This window comes from Vicugna pacos, chromosome 24 (assembly GCF_048564905.1).
Source record: "Vicugna pacos chromosome 24, VicPac4, whole genome shotgun sequence".
Taxonomy (NCBI): domain Eukaryota; kingdom Metazoa; phylum Chordata; class Mammalia; order Artiodactyla; family Camelidae; genus Vicugna; species Vicugna pacos.
This window is the reverse complement of record NC_133010.1, coordinates 20,391,193-20,416,865: the sequence shown is the minus strand read 5'-3', so window position 1 is coordinate 20,416,865 and position 25,673 is coordinate 20,391,193. Positions and strand designations below refer to the sequence as shown.

The 25,673-nt window shown below is 44.6% G+C and overlaps 1 protein-coding gene across 11 annotated transcripts in view; it reads left to right on the top strand.

The window, feature by feature from the left end:
* GREB1L (GREB1 like retinoic acid receptor coactivator) overlaps positions 1 to 25,673 on the top strand; it is a 213,208-nt gene that overhangs the window by 169,879 nt on the left and 17,656 nt on the right. For all 11 annotated transcript variants that reach the window (XM_072949130.1, XM_072949131.1, XM_072949136.1 and 8 more), the window contains 8 exons: positions 7,666 to 7,846; positions 9,750 to 9,942; positions 12,428 to 12,561; positions 15,488 to 15,827; positions 19,725 to 19,840; positions 20,495 to 20,739; positions 22,887 to 23,461; positions 23,648 to 23,750. In XM_072949130.1, coding sequence (XP_072805231.1) covers positions 7,666 to 7,846; positions 9,750 to 9,942; positions 12,428 to 12,561; positions 15,488 to 15,827; positions 19,725 to 19,840; positions 20,495 to 20,739; positions 22,887 to 23,461; positions 23,648 to 23,750 — 1,887 coding nt within the window. The remainder of the gene's footprint in view (positions 1 to 7,665; positions 7,847 to 9,749; positions 9,943 to 12,427; positions 12,562 to 15,487; positions 15,828 to 19,724; positions 19,841 to 20,494; positions 20,740 to 22,886; positions 23,462 to 23,647; positions 23,751 to 25,673) is intronic.

Here is a 25,673-nt window from a genome sequence, read left to right as displayed (position 1 = left end):
CTCTGCTCTCTCCAGAGCCTTTTCCTGAAATAACCTCTTGATGACCTGTGCTTTCACCTTTCTTAATCAAGGCAAGACCCCGAATAAAACCCTGCATTTCTGACAGATAGAGAAATTCTCCCGGCCCTTCCTTGTCCCTTCTTGATGTCCTCAGGTTTTTCCAAAGTGAGTATTTTAAGATGATCACTCCTCAGAAAGGTACCAGAATTTGACTAGTTACATAAGCTGAGAACCCAGGAAAATGAGTGTTAAGGACAGATTTGGCAAATTCAAGACAAAGCATATTTTTAAAATTAGTCACATCTGGCTTTGGCATATATACTGAAATTTTTGCTACAAAGGCAGTCACTTCTATATATTTAAAAATAACTGTTCATTTATATGATAGAAAAAACATTGTTATGGTATTCTTTATTTTGAAAAATAAAAGAAATGAAGTAGGAAATTTTAAACACTTATAATCCCACCACTCAAGGATAACCATTGTTAAAATGACTTACTCCCTAGGGTCTCAGGCTCTCTCCTCTGCCTGTGTCTGATGTTGTAGTAGGCACATTTTCCCACGTCTTTAAAAGCTTTTGTAAGCATCATTCTTAATGAAAGTATATGGTATTCCATATCATAATGACACCGAAATGTATTGGCTTTGCCTAAGGTCACAGAGGGCAGTGCTTTGGGGACAAGGACCGTCTTCTCCTCTCTGTGTCCCTAGTGCCTCATCTGTGCCTCTCTTGGGCTTGGCACCAGGAAGGGCTCAACTGCTGGTCGAGCTGGGGCTGGAGGGAGGAAGGGGAGGGATGGGCAGAGGGAGCAACAGCGTCCAAGTGCTCCGCTCCCCTGATTCCATGTGCTTTTCCCTAAAGGAAGCATTTCAGCAGCCAGCCTGCCAGGAAAAGCAGCAGGCAGGGAGAGGCAGCCGGGCACGCAGAAAGGCCACATCCTTGGCAGCCCTTTTGCGGCTGAAAGAAAGAGGTGGAAATAGGAAACCATCATGTTGTTGCAGACTCAGCACTAAGGTGAAGCATCTGATACCTCAACTCAATTTCTAATTAAGGAAGGGAGGCCAGGAGGAAAAGAAAACAAAAGAAAACATTATGGACAGAGTTTGAAGGTAAAAAAAAGAAATGAAATGGGTTCCACGTTTATTGTAGGTTGACCCAGAATGGACTTGTAACTGCTGCAGTGATCAGTGGAGAGACTATAGGAAATAGTTCTATTTTAATGTCTTTATTTTTGTTGTAGCATAATTCTGCTAATTCAGGAAGCCCCAAATTCTATAAATTAGAATGCTAGGGGATCAGTGAATCAAAATGCAAGGTACTTTCAGTTCCAGGCGGGTAGGATGAAAACAGGAAGCACTGGTGATTGTTTTTCTCCTCTCTGCTTTTCAAATGGTGTTGGTGGGAGCCCCCAGCACATGGGAGCAGATCTGGGAGTAACCAGTCAAGGACGGTTTTTCATGCTCAGGGGGATGACATAAATTTGACACCTCAACACATGTCTGATCATAAAAGAACCGAGATGTAGATTGATTATTCTACCCAAAAGGACGTGAGGAAGTTATAAAGCCGTGGTAGAGATTAGGAGGGGAAGTGAAGAGACAGAGGAAAGCATTTTCACTTTCTGAAGTATCTCATCAACCTTATACCTCCTTGTCAGTCACCTAAAATGTCAGCAGAAAAAAAGCAGTGACAAAGGCACAGGGAATGAAATCCCAGGGAAGAAGTGCTAGGAGACCACTCTGTCCTGAGGGGGAGCAGGGAAGCACTGGAGATTCCTTTGTACGAGTGTAACTGAACAAATACCTAAAGTTAGCATTCATGAGGTCAGTTTCTAATCAAGTGGTAGCTGCCCAGTGCCTGCGCCTAGTTTATAGAAGATGTTGGCACCCAGCTCGGGTTCGCAACCTTCCCCGCCTCCCATCCAGGTGGACAGCCCCGCCAGACCCTAGCTTGTCTTCCCTCAGCTCCCATCAGCAAACGCCCTTCCCTCTACTCCTCAGTCGCTGCTCCCTAGTCATACCGCAGACCCTGCTGGGCCCTGGAACTGCAGATTCTAATATCCGCAGTGTTAGACCAGACTCCTTTCCAACATACACTGTGGGGGGAAAATCAACCTTTCTGATCGATGCCTCATGAATTCTTTCTGGTTCTTCAGTTGGATCTCTCTCCCGTTCTCCACAGTGACTGGCTACTGCAGACTCCGTTTCACTCAAACTTCTGACCTCATCCTCCTCTTCACGAGGGACCATGCCACTGAGGTCTCTCCTCCCTGACCTCCAAAAGAAGAGAGCTGCGGATAAAAACTTCCTCCTTCCAAATCTGGAAACCTAACTGTGTACACACCCATCTTTCCCCCTTTCTTCCTCGTCAGTGAAAAGGCTGCCCTCCTCTGTTTAAGCCTGGTTCTCCCACCGTGCCAACCTCTCCTCATTCTCAATGACCCCGCCCTATTGGTCATCTCTTCTCTCATTGCTGCCTTCCACTCCCTTCTCTCCTGGAGCTCATTCCATCCGTTTAAACCTGCCCCACTTCCTCAAAAACAAAACAAAACAAGCCCCTGTTAATCCAACCTAACCCTCCAGTTCAAGCTCCCCTAGCTGCCAAACTATTTAGACAGTTGTCTGTTATCTCCATTTCCTCATCTCCCAGTTGCCCAGCACCCTGCAGACTGGCCTCCACTCCCCACTCTCACCCTTGTAAAACTCTCCCAATGTCACCAGTGACCTTTTCTGTTCTTACCTGGACTCTTGACAGCACAGGTGACCTCCATTCCTTCCTTTAAACACTGCGGTTCCTTTGGTTTCCAAGACACACCCTTTCCCAGCCTTCCTTCTACAAGTCACGCACCAGGTGCTATTCTGCACCCTGGGGTCCTCCAGCCCTGGCACTCAAGACCTTGCTGTGGTTGTGTGTGTATTAACGATCTTCTTCAGCTAGAAAGCAAATACTCAGGTCACATGTCTGTCTTGTCTGTAGTACAGCAGACACTTAATAAATATGTGCTGAACTGAGTGTTTTGTAACATTCCATTGAATTGAATTTTAAGTTAAAATCTATTTTAAGAGCGAGACTTAGAATTAGTTCATATTTAAGATTTGTCAGTCCTCTGGCAAAAACAAATTAAAAGAATTCAAGGATTTTTTTGAACACAGTTTTCTTATTGAACATTCTCAATGTGCCCTTATCCTGAGGGCAAAAAGAATTGCAAGTGAGTCTTGAACTTTAATCAGTACGCTGTTGGAAGTGGTACTGATAATTTTAAGCTATTTTGTGTATATCACAGGATAGAGAAAACAGGTAAATATTTTTATATTTGGTTGAAAACCAGGGTTCTCACATGAAGTCAGGGAGCCTCAAATACTAAGTGGGGAAAAGTAAAGAATATTCCTTTTAGATTTAAACTGGAGATCTAAGTATGAAAATATTAAATATTTTCCCCAGCTCTCTCCCCTAAAAGGACTTAAAAACAGTGATATTTCAGTATCAAATGTGCACATTTAGCATCTAGATCTTGGCCTATAAATACCATTCGCCTCTGTCTCAGCTCTGAGGTGGGAACAGTCTGGAATCTGGGTTTGCCAGAAAGTGAGAAAGCACTGAAAGATTGATGGAGGCATGTCAGCAGGACACAGCAGCCTGTCTGCAGGGGACTTTGCTGTGCAGAGCTGGTAACTTTGCGTATCAGAGGGAATGATGGCAACGGACTGTAACCTACTGGATTTTTGTAAACCTGTGAGTTCACAGTAACACTGAAAAAATAAAGGGGGCGGGAGGAGTAAGAGGTGGGGGGCAAGCGCTCCTTTACAGAAGGGCACCAACCAATAAACACAGGGAAATGGCAGAATTAGGAAACCCCTGTTGTGCACTTCCGGTGTAATTATTGATTCTGACAAGTACACTCCCAGAAAAAATCCAGATTATGTGACATTCTACAAAACAACTAGCCTGCATTTTTTTAAGTATCAATGAAAAGACCAAAAAGGAAAAAACGAAAGGGCTGCTTTAATTACGCAGAATAAAGAGACATGACAACCAAGTGCAGTTCTTAATTCTTGATTAAATCCTAGACCTAAAAATAAAAAACACAGCTCCGGGACAGTAAGGAAAACTCAAACATGGCCTGTGTATTAGAAAATATTATATCAATGTTAGTTCAATTCCTTGGGTGTAATAATGATATTTTAGTTATATAGTAGAATGCCTTTGCTCTTAAGAAATACACATTGAAAAAAGAATATGAAACTGAATATATGTATATATGTATGACTGAATCACTATGCTATACACTAGCAATTAACACAACATTGTAAACTGACTATACTTCAATAAAAAAGAGTACAAAAAAAGAAAGTCCAGAACCAAAAAAAAAAAAAAACGAAAGAAAGAAAGAAAAATACACATTGAACTATGTAGGGGTGAGTATTATATGTTGCTTCCAAATTATTCAGCAATAGTAGCAAAATCAACAACAATAAATAAAAAGTAATGAAGAGAAAAAGCAAATGTAGCAAAATATTAACAATTGGTGGAACTAACTGAAGGGTATTTAGGTATTTATTGCCCCGTTTTAAAACTTCGTACAAAGCTACAGTAATTAGACATTGTGGTACTGGTATAAAGAAAGATAAATACATCAGTGAGATAGATTTGAGAGATAATTGAGAGATTTGAGAGTCCAGGATTGAACATTGCATTCAGCTGTTGTGTCCTCTTAGTCTCCTGCAAACTTGGAACATTTCTTTAATTTTACCTTGTTTTCCATGACCTGAACAGTTTGGGCAAATACTAGTCAGTTGTTTTGTCTTAAGGTTTCAATTTGGAAATGTCTGATGTTTTCTCACAATTCAATTGAGGTTGTGTGACGCTGTGTCCTCCTCAGGGCACGGTATCAAGGAGTCCATGATGCTGTTGTGTCTTATTAGTGGCAATGTTAACCTTGATCACTTGATTAAAGTGATGTCTGCCAAGTTTCTCTACTGATTTCTTCCTTGTAGTTGAAATATCTTGGGGGAGTACTTTGGGACTATGCTAATATACCCTGTTTCTCCTTAAACCTTCAAACCACTAATTTTAACATCCATCCATGAATCTTGCCTGCAAGTTATTGTAGTGTTTGCATAATGATTTTGCATTTCTATCATTTTTCCTATAATTATTAGTAGGAATTTATTAATTGAATCTTCTGTAAGGAAGAGCTGTTCCTCCTTCTTTGTTTGTATTTTTATTTATATCAACATGGGTTCATGAACACTTATTTTATTCTATGATCTTTTCCAGCACCATCATTATTTATTTTGGTGCTCAAATTTTCCAGCTTTGGCCATTTTGATCTCCTTCGGGCAGGCTCTTGTGTTTTTTAAAGACTTTTTTTTTTAAGAGCAGCTTTAGGTTCTCAGCAGAATTGAAGGGAAGGTACAGAAATTTCCCATATACGTCCTCCCACACACACAGTAGTCTCCATTGGCAACATTCCCCACCAGAAGGGTCCATTTGTTACAACTGATGAATCTACATTGCTTGTGTTAGCATGTCACCATCCCTTTTTCAAGTACTCCCTTGTCTTCTGGAACCACAAGACATTCCTGAGTTATTTTCAATTTCCCTGCCCCAAACCTTGAATTAACTTCTTCTCCAAGGAACTCTGATTCCTTTTATTGAAGAATGTTATCTAGAAACCAAAATCTGAATGCTAAGTGTGCTTATTGTTACCAGTGTGCCATTGCTCGTAGGCTCACTCAACAGAGAAAGGTAGGGAATATATATATGTGTGTTAACCCAGGCACATACACACACACACACACACACACACACACACACACACACACACCTTTTTACTTCGTTATCTGTCTATATACCGATATCTCCAGTGCCATATGAACAGCACAAGGTTCCTCTTAGTCCTTCCCATTTCTTTGTTTGTAACTTCTTTCTCTGACAGAGAGAAATCTGGTTCTGATTATCTACAATATACCCATCAATTCTTTGATTTTTTTCTCTAGAAGTTACACAGTTGCTAACCCACACCACTGTCAGAAACATACTTGCTAATTAAAGTTTTTGCAGACATTTTTTTCCCTTAGCCTTGTAGCATGCAGCCAGAACACTCATTTGTTTTACTCTTTTCATCCTCACCTCCTTGAAAGCTTGAAAGCTTGAAAGCGAAATTACCTTCCTATCCACCTTTTCTGGTATAATGCATTTTTTATTTGGTAAAACATTTTTCCTATTTTCTTTTCTACCATTTAGAGCTATTATTGTGACAGCATCTGGATGCTAATTGCATGTGGTTGTTAATTGAGCTGGTTTTATATGAAAAGAAAACTAGATAAACAAAACTAAGTCAACATAATTCATAAAAGTCTCTTCATTTAACTTGTTTATTTATTTTTTATTTTAATTTTTTTCCCACACAGTTGGGGCTGGTGGATATGGCTGATAATTGGATGCTAAATAGATATCCTCCAGCCTTTGGAGGACCATATCTACCCCCTAATGTAATATATCGAACTGCAAATCAGTCTTCTGGCTCCTTCTCCTGCATCGAGGGCCATGGGCTGAGTCACAAGGCTCTCCTCTCAGAGGCTGAGTGTCTGGGGGAAGCGGTGTTGTGCACCCCTGTTTGGGGGCAGTGCCTTTTCCAGCTTTATTGAGCTATAATTAACATATTGTGTAAGTTTAAGGTGTATGATGTGGTGATTCAATGCATGTACATATTGTGAAGTGTTTACCACAGTAAGGTCAGTCAACACATCCTTCACCTCACATAATTCCTGTCTTGTCTTGTCATTTTAAAGGAGGATTTGGTATTTTAATTATCCAACAACAGCATCATGAGCCTAGAACTAACTATTTCAGACGTTTGTATGTAGAAGTAATTTTATTATAGACAGAGATAATGATACTAAAGTTTCACAGCTCCTAACATTTTGAGAATATAGTTACCTTGAGTAATTCAGTTCATTCTATTAACATGGTACATAATCGACACTCACTGAGGGCATCTCATTCCCTAGATACTGTGCAACATTGTCACCGAATAAAAATGAGTAAAGTAATATATACATGTTCCTAAGTGACTGAAGTATTATGCTGTACACCAGAAATTGACAGAACATCATAAACTGACTATATAATTCAATAAAAACATATTTTTTAAAAAAATGAGTAAAATGGCTAGCTAAAAAACTCACAGTCTAGCAGTGGTATCTTTGGACATAACATTTTATTTTCCTTTTTTCTTGTATGTGTTTTGCTGCTAAATTTGGGATAAGACTTACATGATTACATCAGTTTGGCCAAAAGCTGTAGCCCAAAACATCATTTTTCCCGAGTGGCCTATAGCAGCTGTTAGCAGAGCACTTCACATACAAATAGAACTTAATCAGACAGAGGCCTCATATATTCAACTGCTTCTACTCAGTGTATCAGATCATTCCCGGTTGTCCTTTGTACAAGGTGTGGGAGGTGTGGTGGTGTGTTCTAAAGAAAAGGAAATCTGACATTTTTCTCCTCAAAATTGTGGTGGGGAATGTGAAAAAACAAAACTATCTGCTCTGTGAATCTCTGCATAGGGTTAGTAGCCACTGCATCAGTTGACACTGAACTTAAGTTAATCTCATAGATATGTACGTGAAAAAGATAAATTCTTTTTTCTTCTCGGCAGGTGTCCTTGTAGACTTGGGTCTGGAGGAAAATGGGACAGCCTATCAGAGAGCAGAGAAATATGTTGTTCGTCTAGACAATGAGATTCAAACCAAGTTTGAAGTTTTTATGAGAAGGGTGAAGCAGAACCCGTACACGCTGTTTGTGCTAGTTCATGACAACTCCCATGTGGAACTAACGAGGTGATTGCTTCAGAGTGAGCAGATATGATATTTCTTCTACAGCAGTAACGGTTATGTAATAAATCATTTAAAAGGTGGTGGTTTGAAAGCCCAGGGACCCTACCATTTGGCGTCTTCTCACTGATAACTTATTCCTACCCTTTCCTTGCTCTCTCAGCTTTTCTTACTGCTTTAATGTTAATTTTATTTTAACTAGACTGTGAGGGAATTTACAAATTCCTGTTAAAAAATCCGGTCTTTTAAAAATTTTTTTAATTTAAAATTTTTTCTTTAATTCTTTTTTTCTTTTTTGGTAGGGGGAGGTAATTAGGTTTATTTATTTTCATTTTTTAAATGGAAGCATTGGGGATTGAACCCGGGACCTCGTACATGCTAAGCACACGCTCTACCACTGAGATATATCCTCCCCAAAAAATCTGGTCTTAAGAGCATCATGGAACTCAGCTGTTTCCGGAAAAGGGTGGTGACAAGGAGATGGCAGTTGGTGAGCTCCCAGAAGGACCATGTGCTTTCCCGCCCACCACCGTCCCTCCTCCCCAGCTCTTGTCCTTTTTCCTTTCCCTTGTCCTCTCTTCCTTCCTCTCCTGCTGTTTCTCCTCTTCCTTGCCTTTCTCTCTTCCCTCTTATCTTTAACAGCCATAGAGATGCCAGTTCAATGATCTGAGGCCAGATCTGAAACCTTTTGCAATTTACCAGTTTCAACAAGAAACTATTCTCTCTCTCAATGGGCTTATTACTGAGAGAACAGTATGTGTGTTGTGACAGAGCCAGATAGTTATCTGGTAGGGGTATCTTTGTTCCTATAGATTGAAAAAGGCAAATAATTTTTTTTAAGGGCAAGTAGTTGTCAAATATTACATATCATGGTTTGCCCTCACCATGTAGGGACAGGGAAATTTCAGGCATCATCTAGCATTTATAGATTTTTCTTTCCTCAGGACACTCCGAGGTTAGGCATCTGGAATTTTTTTGATCTGTGGTAGAAATGTCAGAATTGCAAAAGCACTTGTTCAGAAGCCAAATGTATTTGGTACTCCATGGTCTGAAGTCTAGAGTCACATGTAGGTGTAAATAAGATCTTGTATAACTTGTTAAATTTGCAAGGAAGGAAAGAAAAGATGGAGGGAGGGTGGGAGGGAGGAAAGATAAGAGAAATTTTGCCCACATCCTGTTCAGTTACTGCTAGTGTTCTATGAGCAGAAAAAGCTCATTGATCTTATATACCTCATCTTTGAAAGTTTGGGGTAATAGCTCTGAGGATTATGCATTGCATCTCTTTGTATTTAATTCTGATGGGCATTGAGATTACTTCTTTGACCAAAAAAAATGTGTGTGTGTGTGGTTTTAAGGCTTCATATCAACCTGGTACATCCACATTGCACAGAATTGAAAATGATTCAGAGACATGAAAATGTTGGTCATGGTGAGGGGGCAGGAAGAGCCCTCCCCATGGTCTAGCAGCCTCAAGGAAGGAAGGAGAGGGTCCTAACACAGCGAGGATTCCTCATAGCTTTGGGGCCTCTCTGGAGGTACAGATCATCCCACAATTCTGAGCATCATATTTTGATGGTGAGCTCCCTCATTCAGGTGAGCTTTCAAACCAGAGTGATCCACCTCAACTACAGAGTTAGGTGTCTGCCTTGGCTTGGAGCTTATACTTTGAGATGTATCAGGAACAAACTGAAAAAGGGAAAAACATGTATCTGTGAAATCTGTCTGAAGAGGGTACGAAGGTGTGTGATTTTTGCTCTTCCACATCAAACGTTGGTTGCTTCTACTTCTGCTCCCAATTAAAAAGAACTAGAAAAATAAGAGCTCAAATATTACCTCCATTTTGATGTCTAATTGTGCATCTGATCAGTTAAATTAGGAGGTTTTAATGTGACTTTCCATATTTCTACAGTGTCATTTCGGGCTCTTTGTCACATGGTGAACCCAGCCATGGATTGGCTGACAGGGTCATTAACTGCAGAGAGGTTCTGGAAGCTTTCAACCTCCTGGTGCTCCAGGTCACCTCCTGCCCATACACTCTGCAGACCCAACAGTCCCGAATCAGCGCCAGCAACGAGGTTCACTGGATACAGCTGGACAGCACGGTCAGTCTCTGTTCTGATACACAGTCATGTTCTCAGTTCCCTGGGGAGCAGAATATTGCAATAAAATATGATCATGGCGTTGTGAAATACAGCACAAAGTTTCAAAAATCTAACTAACATAATGCTTTATCTTCTGAAAGTTCCATAGAATTGTAATTATTATAAGACTAAAAACTAGTGAATAGTAACCTCTACAAATCTGACTGGGTGTTACTTTCTATTTTTTTACTGAAGTATAGTTGATTTACAATATTGTGTTACTTTTAGGAACACAGCAAAATGACTCAGTTACATATATATTTTTTCAGATTATTTTCCACTATAGGTTATTACAAGACATTGAATATAGTTCCCTGTGCTTTACAGTAGGACTTTGTTGTTTATCTGTTTTATTATGGTAGTTTGTATCTGCTAAGCCCAAACTCCTACTTTATCCCTCTCCCTCTTTCCCTTTTGGTAACTGTAAGTTTGTTTTCTGTGACTATGAGTCTGTTTCTTGTTTGTATCTAGATTCATTTGTATCATTTTTTTAGATTCCACATATAAGTGATATCATATAATATTTGTCTTTCTCTGACTTACTTCACTTAATATGATGACCTCTAGGTCCATCCATGGTGCTCCAAATGGCAATGTTTCATTCTGAGTAATATTCTAGTGTATGGGGGGTTCTTTTTTAGGTTATCATGCAGACACAAAATTATCCATCCTGTATAGTTGTCCCCTCAAAATTTGGTGTCATCTGACACCGTCATCAATATCCTGGATTATTTTTGTGCCTTTAAATGATTAATTTCCAATGAAATGTTATTGTCCCCTTGCTTTAGTCTTACTGATCTACATCACTCTTAATTACTCCCATGCTCTCCGGGCAACTTGCTTTTAATCTTTTAAACTCCCTTCTCATCAGTTCTCACAGACTTCTGGTTGAAACAGAGGATGATGGTACTGTTGCTCTGAATTACTCAGTAGTATCATTTAGTGCACTGATAATAGCTCAACATGGTACATATCCAGGTCTCTGTATTTTTTAGCCCAGTCCTTAACACTTAAAATATATTTTCTATTACCTATAAACTGTATGCTAAATATATTATCAAAGAAAAGAAAGGAGAGTTTCATTAAAAAACAATAAAGATTAACCATTAAGCAATGGATCCTTTGTTTAGAAATAGTGAATATATTGGATTTTTTTTTGGTGGGGGAGGTCATTAGGTCTATTTATTGATTTATTATTAGTTGTTTTTTAGCAGAGGTACATGGGGATTGAACCGAGGACCTTGTGCATGCTAAGCATGTGCTCTACCACTTGAGCTATATCCTCCTCCTCAAACATATTGGATATTTTTAAATAAACATATTTAAGTAAAAGATGCCAAAAATGTCTTACATAAGAATAACTATTTATTTTTCAATCCAGTGTATTTCACTCTGTCGAGAAGTAGGTAAGAAGACTTGGAGCTTTTCTCTTGAGTGTTGGGGTGTCCTTTACAGTCACGCAAGCTCAGGTCACTGACTGACATTGGCATCCCCAGTCCCTCCCTTGTGAGAACTCTCTCCGTGTGCAGATTATCACAAAGAGGCTGCTATGAGTTTTCACTTTGCTGGCATCTTCTCCACCCTCTCTCTGTCCATTAACTGGGTGGTCAAGTTATGGGTGAGATAAGAGGCTGCCCCAGTTCCTTTGCTCTGAACCGTAGGGCGTGCCTGTGGGCTACCCAGGCAGTTGTCCTGACACAGAATGGGATGGCCAACAGAACTGATGAAGTGATACATGGCTTTTCATCCAACAGATAGTTCTCCTAGTAAATGTTGAGTATAATGTATCGTTGGGGGTTGAAAAAAAAAAGAGAGGGAATGAGTGAACCATCCTAACTGACCTTGTTGGTTCAGTCTTTTCCTGAAGGGATCACTCCAGTGATAGGAAGATGGGCTCATAGCTTCTGCCCTTTGTCTTCTCCTGATGTGAAATAATAGAGAAACAGGCTTAAAATAGTTTTCCTTAAAAGTAATTCCTATGATTACAGTTAATTTTTAAGTGTAATAATGGCATTGCCATTATATTTCTAAAAGGATTCTTATCTTACAGCTATCTAGTGAAGAATTTATGATTAAAGATATGATAACCAGGACCCTATTCCAAGTAATTGAGGGGGGGTAGTTATTATATTCTAATTAAAGTTTTTTTAAAAAGCATCCCTATGAGGGGGAGGGTATAACTTAGTGGTAGAGTGCAAGCTTAGCATGCATGAGGGCCTGGGTTCAATCCCAGGATAAATAAATAAACATAAACAAACAAACAAACCTAATTACCTCTCCCTGCAAACAATTTTTTAAAAAAAATCATCTCTATGAAATTGAGATCGACATAGAGAAAAAATAAAAACTGAATCCAATTTACAACAAGCTTTCACACTTAGAAAACAAGGCACAAGACGCATTGTTATTCCTGCCCTCACTGGGTTTTGCTTGTGTTTTGACTCAGGAGGCCATGAGCTGTGAGGAGAAGCTGTACTTCGGCCTGAACGAGTACAGTAAATCTCTTCAGTGGGGAGTCACGAGCCCCCTTCTGAGATGTGATGAGACTTTTGAAAAAATGGTGAACACGCTGCTGGAGAGGTAAATAAGGACCGGTAACCTTTTCTTTAGCTGTACTTGCATGTCTGAAAGAGCCAAACGTCTTTTGTGTCAGTGTCACAGGGAGTGTGGTGGAGCCCAGGCTGTGCAAGTGACACGGGAAGGCAGAATAAAAATAGCCTTTCCTAAGATGACCTTTCACTCGTACGGGTTTTCTGTGATCCTCCAAGAGCAACAAAGGAAACCAGCGACCCAGAGCGGGAGGTAAACCCACTTTCCGTGCTCTGAATCGTCTCCCAAGCAGGCTTCATTGCTGCACCCGGATTTCACATGGACAGAGACGGGTTTGCTTATTAAAGGCCATTCCTCTGAGGTCTGGCCTCTCCCTCCCCCACGCACTCCGCACTTTTACATTTTCCCTCATTTTCTCCTCTGTCCACCCACCGTCAAGCACCTTTAGATAACTCAGTAAAAATGAAACTTTCCTATGAGCAATTTGGAGTGTAGACTGGAGAAAATTAAGGAACAATCAGATCATTTAAGTGAGTTCGGTGCCAAGGGCCCCTCCTCCAGTCCCTAACTTTGGGGTTAAGGATCATGACTCTTCTGTCTCCTTTTCATTCCCCAAACTCAGGAAAAGCAAAGGGTCCTCCTGGTTTTCCCTCTGTGATCTTGAATGTAGACTCAAAGAATAGGTAGAGGCATTAGAATCTAGCCTAGTAAAGGCCCCTTCCCAGGCCCCACTGCAGTATTCTGTCTGCTGGTGCAGTGACGGGGCCAGTGGGCACTGTTCGATAAGGCACATTCTAGCTTTTAGTAGCTTTAGTTTTTAAAGCTGGCTCTAATTAATAACATCTGTTTAACAAGCTGCCCTATAACTTTGCTCAGAAAAATAAAGATGAGGACAGGTAGATGCATCCTGTCCAGCAAGTGGCTATGCTGTGTCAGGAAGAGGAGCAGCTTGGAGTAGGATTTTATATTCTCGCAGCTGTTGCATTTAAGACTTAACTGACCCTGTGACATTATCCCTTCACAACACATGGGATCTTAGATTTCCAAACTCATCCCATGAGTCTCCTCTTTAGGAGCCAGCCTGGAACGTGTCTTTTCTGGCAGTAACCTCACTCGGGGTTTCATAACTCCTGTCTTAATGGATGATCTCCTCCACTCCTATACGACTTTTGTAATGTTTACAAAATTACAATTACAGTTTAATGCAAGCATCACAGACTGGGGACACTATTCACTTCTAAATTCATAACTCTTCTAGAGTGAAATTTAAATGCCTGTATGTCAAAGTTACCCTTTGTTCTAACTTCAGTTTTCCTACACGGCCCAGCCAAAAATGTTAAGCCTTAAACTTGGATCATCTGTGCTTATTTCCTCCAGCCCAGTCACCCCTGGCTAAAAATAGCTTTATAAATCTAATAATAGATTTATTAAGTCTATTATAAATTAACAGGTAATAAATTAATAATAAATTAATAGATATAATAAATAATAGATTCATTAAATCTATTATAAATCTTATTATAAATCTAATAATAAATTTATTATACACTTGAAGGGACTGGCCCAGGACTGACTGAACTGAAGGATTCCTTTACTCTTCTCCAATCTACTAAATTCTGGCTGAGAAGATATTTATCAGAGACCCAAATAAAGTCCACACTCAGCTCTGTCTCTGTGCAGTTGGATGATCTTGGGCAAGTAGTTAAATTTCTTCTAGCCCTTAATTCAGCCTCCTTCTATGAGAAGGTGGCATGGTCAGAACCCAAGGCATCTGTGGTCCTTTCCAGCTCTAAGCACTTCAGAGGCACACCATTCCTTTGATAACCCTAACTGACATTTGACCCTGGGCTTTTCTGTGCAAGGCTGGTGAAGTACTTGTTTCATTTTAAATTGAATTATCAAGTGAAGCGAAGGCGAAATGCCCCACTGGCCTACCCAGGTGCTAGGCGGCTGCATGCGCTACCAGCTGGCTGCCAGAAAGTTGACAGGCTCACCACCACGTTGCCGGCTCCATGCAAGCCCCGCCAAGCTCGCGTCCAAGGGCTCTGCTCTGCGCGAGCCTGCTTTCTTGACCAGCACCTCTTGATGCCTGCACGGGTCCTGTTTGCTCATTTGTGCCCATTCTGCCAGCAAGCCCGGCTTTCTGAGGAATAGCACGTAAATGAGGGATTTATTTTCCGCCTGCTCTGGGATTGTAAAAACTGCCAATTTGGGAGGGTGGGGGTGGGGGAATGTTGGGATAAGTCAAGGCCATCCCTGCTATTTCCCCAGCTCCCTTTACTGAGCAGGGGCTCAGGTGGATGGAAGGCCGCACCACTAGGGGGAGCTATTTCTCCAGTCAGCCCCAAGTGTTCTCCAGCACATTTGTGGAAGATACTGCTGTCAGTGGAGCTGACCTCAAATTAGCAATAATTACTCTTTTTACTCCTGATCCTCCATAGACATTACTCTAATGTCTCAGTTTCCTTAACTGTAATCTTAAGTGTCAGAGAAATAAGCTCACAGGCATTCTACCCCAAAGCCACCAGCAAGAGGTTAGGATCCAGAGATCATCCATTATAACTCTGTCGTCCATTAACCTGACCGGACCAGTGCTTCTCAAAGTGTATCATGATACAGATCACCTGGTGATCTTGTCAAGACGCAGGTTCTGATCTGGGACATGTGGGTGGGGACATCTGGCAGTTCTAACAAGGTCCCGGGTGGTGGGAGATGCTGTTGGTCCACAGAGAAGCCAGGGTAGCTAGACTGTCCCTAAACCTCTTGACCTCACTGTATCCACCCCAACAGGTGTCATGAGCCCACCTTTTCCTTCTAGTGACGTGGGCTCCAAGGTCACTCTAGAGCTGATCACTAACCCCTTTCTGCCACACTTGATCTGCACTCCTACTACACAGACCTGGCTGTCCCAGCGGGTCCCGCCGCCCGAGTGCCAGCCCCCTGTGTTCTGTCGAAGGTACCCCCGGCTGCACAGCATGGTCGTCCGCTGCTACCTTCTCATCCAGCAGTACTCGGAGGCTCTGATGGCTCTCACCACCATGGCGTCACTCCGAGACCACAGCACACCGGAAACACTCAGCATCCTGGATGACCTCCTGAGCTCCCCGGGAAAGACCAAGAGCGGGAGGGGACACATGCTCATTCTCAGGGTGCCATCCGTGCAGCTGGCGATGCTGGCCAAGGAGCGGCTGCAGGAGGTGCGGGACAAGCTGGGGCTGCAGTACCGCTTCGAGATCATCCTCGGGAACCCCGCCTCGGAACTCAGTGTCGCAACCCACTTTGTGGCGCGATTAAAGGTCAGTCACAGACAGACTTTTCTGTTTCTTTCTGCTTTCTAGGAATCCCATGTAGGTGGCTCAGAGGCCTGAGTGCCATAGAGTTTTGCACATGTGTCAGTGTGATCTCATGGCAATGTTAAGTCTGAACTAAGGGACATGTTCACCTTCCTAGTTGGACCCAGTTTATTAAGGTTCTGTCAAGCCCCCTCTTTAGCGCATGCATGCAGTTGGTCCTCCATGCTCTCCAACTGCAGGTGCAAAAATGCGACGACCCAATTTCACCCCATGTTTATTGACCTTGTTCGAGATGCATCTAGCCCACCACCACGTGTGTTCTCAGAAAAAAAGGTAAGTTGTTCTCTCGGACCTCCGTGGGGCCACACACCTCTAAGTATATCAACCATTCACCGATTCTTTTCTGTCCATCCAGCCTCTCTGTCTGCTCATGTCAGAGCCAGTAAAGTATTCTGTTTTATCTTCAGTGCTCATATAGAACTATTCCCTGCCCTCTTGCATGTGGATTTCCCCCACACTTTGCTGTTTCTTTGTACTTGCTTGGCTCCTAAGGCGTGGGCTGGACTGAGACCCATCCAAGCCTACTGCAGAGGGATTTGTGCATGATTAAGCCCCTCACCCCTGCACGGCCAGGGACACACTGCTTTCCCCAGACCCCTCCTGGCAGGCATGGCGGGTGAGGGAGAATTCCTTACTCAACTAACCTAACTTCCTACCTCATGCCCTGCTCAGATTTTTCTGGGGACTTTTATAGTCCAGTGTGTCCCAGCCATTAGACAGCATTTAATAAAATCCCCGCGTACACATAGGGATGGTACTGAGCTAGGTACTGTACCTCTGGGTTAGATCGACACGGTTTCTGCACCTTGGAACTAAATACTGAGCTAAACTGGGTGAAGAAAAATCTAGTTTGACACAAATTTTATGAAAAGAAAGCACGTAGGCTTAGAGGATTTGCATTCCCACCCTGGGCTGCAGTTTCCTGTCTGCAAAATGAGAGGCTTGGACTATAGGATCTCTAAGAGCTCTAATTTGGGGATTATTATTTAGTGTTCATAAAGCATTTTGCAGATGTAAACCTTTTTATTGTATTCTATTACCTCACTTGAGTAATCCAAAATGCAAACAAAATACCTTGTGTTAGCCTAATACACAGCTGAAGCAAACTAACCTGTCTAAAAACAGAAGCTCTTACTCTTACATCTAATGGAAGTTGTAACGTTTACCTTTGGCTACATAGATATAATGTTCACAATTTTAAATTAGAGTCATAGACCACATCACAGCAGAATTCCTGGGGTACATAACAAATAAGAGCCCCCAAACTCTTCTTACGGTATCACTCATAAGACATAGGTCGTGAGACAATTTGAATGATACCAGCGACGGTGCGTGTCTGGAAAGGCAGATAATCAGCTCTGTGAAGTCTCACACACCTCCTGCAAGGGGGTGGTCTAAAAGGATGCCATGCTGCAGGGTCTTCTCTGCCTCTCCACCGACACTGACCAAGTATGGCTAACAGAGTCTTAGTTCATTTGTTCAGACCCTTCAGAAGTGCCAGTGACTAAATCAGTATAAACCCGCGGGTCCTAAATAACCTGCCCCTCTGGGCCATAGTTTGAAAACCACAGTCTGTACCTGAGATTCTTAGCCTGGCTGCTAACACATCAGAACCACCAGCAGGGCTTCCAGAGGGCAGCTGGCCTGTGCAGCCGCTGCTCTCAGTGTGCCGGACACAAAGGGGGTCTGGAGTAAATACCTCTCCAAGCAGTGAGAGCTCCATCTGCGTGAGCAGCTGTCCGGCAGCAGCCACGCAGAAGAGATTTCCGTATTCTCAAAACCACCCGCTCACATCAATCCATCCTTTTTAGCTTCTCTACTTGTGTCAGAGTAAAATTTTGAAATCCCTTTGAGATGTTCACGTCCTAAGCAAGACTGCTACTTGCTAGGTGGTCTCTGTTTCACCTGTTTATTTCTAAATTACCAACTTCCTTTACCTCTGACAAGAGGTGCCGGTGTGCCTTTTATCTCTAGCCTTGGGTAAAATCCAGTGCTGCTTCTTCCATTATTGGTCTTATTTTTGTGCTTACCTCTAATTATCCTTTAGGTATTGTGGTTAACTTCTAAGTGATAACAAGTACTTTGGAAGGATTCAAGGTTTAAATCTAAATAAACCAGTTCCTCCAGAAGGCCTGTGCAGCTTTCATTAGATTTCCTTGGCCTTGGACCCCCATATTATCCTTGAAGTCAGTGCTTGCCCAGTCTTTTGTGTTGTCTTAAATGCCTCTGCAGGGGAACCACCCTGAGGGCACAGTAGATCCACAGAAGAATGGCAGCCACCAATCATCACACATGGCAGTGTAGAGTGGGTATAGCTCAGGGGAAGAGTGCATGCCTAGCATGCACAAGGTCCTGGGTTCAATCCCCAGTATCTCCGTTAACAACCAAAGAGAGAAGTAATGTGACAGAAAAGCATTTTATAGTGAATTTGGCTAGCTCTGATTGGTCACGAGTAAAAGTGGGATTTCTTTAATAATATTTTGAAACCAAATCTCCTTATAAAACATAATATCTGTTATCCCATCACTATAACCCAACCTCATTCTTGCCAGAACCAAGAAACATACACAGGGAGACCCCTGTGTCAGGGATATAATAACTCCAATGTGAAGGCTTATAAGTAAAATGGTTCCTCTTTACAGAATTGTTTGCTTTAAATTAGGTGATGTTCTGGTTCCCTTTGACATGAAAATATGTGGAAAACTGAATTTGAGGGGAGAAATTTTCTTCTAATATCTTAAAAAATATTTCTGACAGATTGATTTTCTAAGACATAGAAAATCTCTCAAACTTGTAAATAATTACCTAGATCCACTGAGTTCTCCTTGGTGTGCAAATATGTGATAAAAGATTGTGCAACAAGGTTCAGGTTGTTATTCCAGTTTTACAAATTAAATTCATTTTATTTGAAGTAATTGTGGGTATATTTATTTCTGAAGACTAGTTTTTCTAGATGTCAACAAGTCAGTAACCAATCTGTTATATCATCTCTTGCCTAGTTTCTTTTTAGCCCATTTTAGTTTTACCTAAGGAAGTAGCAGTCTATTTTAAAATAAAATTGTATGCATTACTTAACACCTCACTTCTTAGTCCTCATTCCCAAAACCATTACCAAAATGTGAATTCATTTCTTGTAACTCCTAGAAAGCTAATATGGAGCATAGAGTGTTCATAGTTTATAAAAAAAAGCAGTAGAAACCACCTTAGCTACTTAAGAGATGGTTTTCTTTCTGCTCTAAAGTAGACAGAAAATCTGTAAGATCTTTTCACTCTTGAACATCTTTAAAGTTGGGATTTTCTTCCTGTTTGTTGATTTATTCATGTTTTCAAGCTTGATGTTCCACTTATTAAAGATATACTTATGTGTGTATAAGCATGTATGAGTTAATATATATGAAAAGTTAATTATGTATGAGGAGTTTTGTTGAGATTCTTTTATTAGTCACACACAACTGAAATGGTCTTTTTCAGTCAATCAGGCCCAAGAGTCTGTCCATTATATGAAGCAAGTGCACTTAAGAGCCTTGAGTCAGGTGGTTTAACAGGATTTCTGTAAGGTTTGCACCATTGGTGGGGTATTTCACGTTGTGTGTTTCTTTGGCCTGTGTGGCTAATGCATGATGTGTATGTTTTATCCTATTGGGATAAAACGAAAGGCCACATTCTTCTAGAGTGCTTTGTTTATGCTTTTTAGTAGCAATTTAATATATGTACAGACACACTTGTTGGAAGTCATTTGGGAGCACAGATGTACATAAAGCCTGGATGTAGAAACCTTTAAGAAGGTGGAAACTTAAATGAGGGGGTTGATTTTAATATCGTATGGGTCCCTTTCTACAGACTTGGAGAGGAAATGAAGCAGAAGAGTGGACCCCTCGGACGTACCAGGATCTGGAAGGGCTGCCTTGTATTGTGATATTAACTGGCAAAGATCCCCTTGGAGAAAGCTTCCCCAGGTATGGTGCAAATCGTTAGTTCTGATTTTCCATTAGCTGCCCAGCTGAGCTGATGCTTACTCATTTCATTCACTTGGCGAGTGAGAGGGGAATTGTCTTATTTGGGGATATGAGAAATTTAGCCTTCCTTGATTCCTTCTTTTGACTTTCCAGAGATCGCCTAGCAATTCAGGGAATGGGAGATTGACACAAGTGAGAAGTGTGTGCGCACCAAAGCAGGGCAGAGAGGCAGGGAGGAAAAGCCTTGCCTTCAGTGAGGGGTTTTTTAGATGAAATGTCTCTGTTAATCTGTTCTGTTGCCTCAAGGATCTGGGGTCTGTAGGCTGCAAGGCAACAGCAACACTAATCCTAGCATTAGCTGAGTGCTTACTGTGAGTCAGGCGTTTCCTAAGTGCCTCACCCGCGTCGTGCCATTCACGCCTTACAATAACCGGAGCAGCCGGGCACTGCTGTTCCGTTTCACATGTGAAGAAATGAAGTGACTAGCCCGAGGTGCTAACAGCTAGGAGGCAGCAGAGCTGAGGCTTAAATCAAGGATTGCCTGGCACTGCAACTCATGACATTGACTAACGCAGCATCCTGCCACCCAGGGGCAGGTGAGCTGTGTGCACGGGGCCAGCCAGACTCACCCAAGGCATCTTTACTTCCATGCAGGTCTCTGAAGTACTGTGACCTCCGGTTAATTGATTCAAGCTATTTAACTCGCACGGCCTTGGAGCAGGAGGTGGGTCTGGCGTGCTGCTATGTCTCAAAAGAGGTCATCCGGGGGCCCACTGTCGCCCTGGACCTTAGCGGCAAGGAGCGAGAGAGAGCTGCAGTCAGCGAGAACGACACTGAGGAGTTGCTGATCGACCTGGAGAGGCCCCAGAGCAACAGCAGTGCCGTTACTGGAACCTCTGGTAAGTACTGGCTTTTCTCTTCTAAGGGATCAGGGACGGGAGTGAGCAGGTGGGTGGGTGTACGGAAGGCAGATGTTATCTGCTGACACCTGTCAAGGCTTTCGGAGCAGCCTTGGATGACTCAGGCATCCTGTCCAGACTTCAGCTCCCCCAGAGGGACACTTGGAAAACACGACTGTGGGGCCACCACAAAGTACTTCCCTGGGAAACAGCTAATGAAGTGCTTGCTTATGGGCTCAATATAATAAGTGAATTTCATCCACCCTGGTTGCCACCATTTACCCTAGTCTTTCCCGCCCTAATCATCTCATGGATGTTCTACACTGATATGTGCACAAAGGCTGCCTTTTCCTTCCAGATCTTGAAGCTCTGAGTTTGTGGTAATTGGCCTTGTACCTGGCACAAACTGTGTTTGAATAAGTGAATGAATGAATGAATGAGTGACTTTTCTAAGTACTTAATAGCCAGTGTTTGCACTCTAAGGCTGCTCTGGGGCCACAGGTTGACTGGAATGCTCAAGCCTGCAGTCAGCCAGCCGCTCTGTGTGGCCGTGTGGCCGATGGCAGTGCCTGGTATCAGTTTTTGTCTGATAAATAGTATTAAGCAAATGCAGCACTATATCAATTTTTTTCTTGATTGTGAAAGTTATAATAAAGCTTAACATAGAAAACTTGGAGAATGTAATGAAGTATAGAGAAGAGATTAAAAATGAAAACCCCACTACAAATCCACTACAGAGGGAACCACCACTGATTTACGTTCCTTCTCCCAGCTCCATCTCACACACACACACAGCACACACACAACACAATTTCCCGACCAAAAGCAGCACTGGTCTTGCTTTCACTGTCAGCCACTGTCGATGGCTCCCCGTGGGAACTGCGGAGGCAGTTACCTGTGGGGTTCCGTCTTTGTAAGGTGACCCTCAGCCTGGAAGAGCATGAGGACTGTCCCTTGGGGTCTGCCCAGCCACTCCCCTCTCCTACCCCTCAGTACAGTTCTGAATAAAGGGGAGATGTTCGGAGGTTAGTAAAGGATAATAGAAGGGAGGGGGAATATCATTTCTAGAAGGTTTTGGATACTAGCATCAGTGAGGGAGGGGGAGGGACGGCGGAGAGAGGGTGTGGGAGTTCGTCTTCCTCCCTGCGGCTCCAAATCAGCCACGCTCTAGAGCTGCCCATAGGCTCACTGTTCTTGGCCTTGCTTTGATTGACTCACACAAAGAGAATGGTTTGCCTTACACTGTTTAGTGTTTCCCCCCTTGGAGGGCAATGTGGCCCACCTGCTGCCCTCACATGCCCCACCCCTAGCCTTGGGCTGACTCTGAGGGTCCTCAGGGGGGCTCACCGCCCTCAGGGACTCAAGGGCCGTGAAGGGAGAGACGAGCTCTCACACACAAGTCAGATTGAGCACCGAGTGACTTGGCTTACGAGCCTCTGGTTACTGGCTGATCAACCAGCATCTCACAAGGTCGGGATTTGACCCCCCCCCCCAGGCTTGGGAAGCGCCAGTCAGAGCAGGAGAAGGCCTTCCCTCCTGAATGTAATGAGCTTCAGGTTTGTCCTCAGACCAAAGCGTGGTGATGGGTTAAAGGGGGAGAACACATTTGAAGTGAATTGGCCGCACGTGCAGGGGCTTCTGGGCAAGCGCACTGTCTCCCTGGGCGCGGATTGCACGCCCTCTTCCCACGGAGCGGTTTCCCACTCTGGTCCGGGCGTACGTGGAGGTAGCTGCACCGTGGGAGCTTATCCTCGGCCAGAAGTGGGGGCCTCGGACCCCGTGAGAGCAGGACTTGAATGTGGTCAGGGCCCGGGAGTGAATCAGAGGGCATATACAAACGAGGTACCTTGAGGAGCGTTTAATAACCTTGATTTGCAAAGACGTGGGCAGGATGTGGAGCCCGTGGGCGCCCTGCCGAAGCGGGGAGGAGCGAGCCGAGAAAGGCCGCCCCGGGGGAAGGCGGGGAACGTGTAGCCGGGTCCCGCTGGGTCTCCCCCGGGCCGAGCCCGCGGAGGGGGGCCGGGGAGCGGGGTGGAGGGGGGCGCATGGCTGCTCCCGCCCTCCTTCGCGGGGCAGAGCCGCCCCACAGAGCCGCTCGGCCCGGGTGACAGGGCGGCTTGCGGGGGCCGCCGTCCGTCCTCTTTCAGGCTCCATCATGGAGAACGGCGTGAGCTCCTCCAGCACGGCCGACAAGTCCCAGAAGCAGTCCCTGACGCCCAGCTTCCGGAGCCCGGCCAACAGCGTGGGGCTGGACGAGGGCGTCTCGGCGGGCCTCGCGGGAGCCGGGGAGGCTCTGAAGCAGGAGTGGGAGTCCCTGGACCCCCAGATGGCCAGCAGCACCACCTCCAAGCCGCCGTCGTCGTCCTCGTCGGGTCCCCGGGCGCTGCCGTGGCCGGGGCAGCCGGTCCCGGGCGGCAGGGGCCTGCCCGCCGCGCTGCCCCCGATCGTGATCCTGTCGAAGGCGGCCTACGGCCTCCTGGGCGCGCAGCGCGGGGGCAGGCTGCCGGCCTCGGCCTCGCTGCTGCCGCACGCCGACGTGGCCTGGGTGAGCGCCCTGCGGCCGCTGCTGCACAAGGCGGCCAGCGCCGAGGAGCAGTCCCTCTACTACCGCCAGTGGACCGCGGCGCGGCCGCACCACGCCGACGCCGGCAACCAGCCCGACCCCGGCTCGGGCGCGCGCGCCTGCCACCCCCGCCGCCTGCTGCTGAGCGGGCCCCCCCAGGTATGGCGGGGGTCCCGGGACCCAAGGAAGCCGGGGCGCCCCCGGGGGGCGGGGCGGGAGAGGTCGGGGCCGCGAGGCCCCGCACGGGCCTCTCAGGCAGAGAAGGAGCCGCGGAAGAGCCCAGGTGTGAAACCTCTTTTCTCTTTTCCTTCCCTCTCCTCCCCCGATTAAACGTATCTCCATCAGGTGGGAAAGACTGGCTCCTATTTACAGTTCCTTAGGATCCTCTTCCGCATGCTCATCAGGCTCCTGGAGGTGGACGTGTATGATGAGGCCGAGATCAACACGGGTGAGTTCGCAGCCCGGGCCGCGCGGACAGACCACTGTGGACAGCCGGGCTGTCCTCGGCCCCCTGGACGCCTGCAGCCCCTAGCCTGCAGGGTTGTTGAGAGGTTGAAGGTTAGGAGCCAGCAGTAGTTGTCAGTAAAAGCTCTCTGAGGCCGGGGTGGGGTCTTCCCCTCTTTAGGCCCCGACCCCTCTGTGTCCTGCAAGACGCTGGGCAGAAAGGCAGCTTACAAAGCCCTGTTAGGTGGGCTCGTTGCTCAGAGGGTGAAACTGTTTGGGTTTAAAATTCGATTGCGGTATTCTACTGCTTAAGGGTCCCCGGCGTGGTTTGTTTCGGATGCCAGGCCTTGGTTGGTTGGTCAGAGTAGACCTTATATTTTGCCTGCAGGCTCCGAGTGAACATATGGGGTTACTATAACCAAAGGAAAACGTCCATGGGCAGAACAAAACCCTGGCACCATAAACGACCCCTTTGCACTGGCAGTCAGATGCAGGGCTAGTGCCTGACAGACCAGCCCAGCCTCCGCCTCCTGCCCGCCCCGCTTCTCAGCCCTTCCACCCCCGCCACCTGTGAGGTGGTTCTGCCCTGCAGCCCACCCAGCAAGGCTGGAAGGTGGGCACAGGCAGTACGCAGCCAGCATGAGCTCTGCAGCTAAGGAGAGTGTGGCCTCACACTGTGACTGCACGTCTTAGAACCACCCGACTGTGTGCTGGAGGAGACACGGGAGGGACAGGACAGTAGAAAGAATCTGCAGTTCTTCCCCCGCCCCTCAGAGACGAGTCCAGAAAAGGGAGAGGCCTTAGCATCTTCCATCAGTTTAGCCCTCACCTCGCTTACTTTTCCTACATAATTGGACCTGTTCTGTGACCAGCCCAAGGGACTAGTTTAGTTCAGAGCAAGACTAGGTAAGATTGGCTCTATTTAATCATTTTACTATGGCTTTTGGCTCTACTTCCATTCCTCACCGGTTCACATCCACAATCCCAGACACAGATGCACAGTCCTATCTTCCCATCCACACCTCCTCGTTCGTGACCCCAGCTGAACTGTACCACACCCCCAGGCCCCCACAGAGGGGACTCAGAGCTCCAGGAGGGCCTGAAACACCTGCATGCTGGACCACAGGGCAAAGGCAGAGCCCAGCAGACAACGGGTGAGGGGCCGTATCCCACTGGCTCTTCCCCCAGACTCCCTGGCCCCACAAGAGATTCCACTACAGGGCCTTGAGCTGTGGAGTCAAACCTGGCCTTTGTAGTGAGAGGCACTGTTTGGCTTTGTTCCTTCGCCCTCATTTTGGTGCAGGTGAATGCAGTGGTGCTCTGGAAAGGCACAAGGACGCCCTTTTTTTTACCCCGCACATTTTGCTTTTTCTGTTGTCGTTTTATGAGGGGAAGGTGTATTTGGAGGGGGTAGTGGGGATTGAACCCAGGACCTCGTGCATGCTGAGCATGCAGCTCTACCACTGAGCTGTACCCTCCTCACAAGGACACCTTTTTTAAAAACTAGAATAAGCTTTAACTTTTAAATAAAATGCACACTTTAGCTCAGGGATATAAAAACAAACAGTATTGTGTTATAAAACCAAACAATATTGTGTTTAAAAGATAATAGCTGTACTTCTAGTCTTCAGGCCTTTTTTTAACTTAAAAATTTTTTTATTGAAGTGTAGTTGATTTACAATGTTAGTTTCAGATGTACAGCAAAGCGATTCTGTTACACATACATATATATACATTTTTCAGATTCTTGTCCATTATAACTTAATCACAAGAAGAAATTGAAATTTGTTGGAGTTTTTTTTCTTCCTTTTTCCCTTTGAAAGTTGTCTCCAGCTTGATCTTATAGTGTCTATTTTTAATAACAAATATCATATTCCGGACCCCCTATACCTATATGCCTGCCAGTGTCTTGGCACTTCCAGTACAC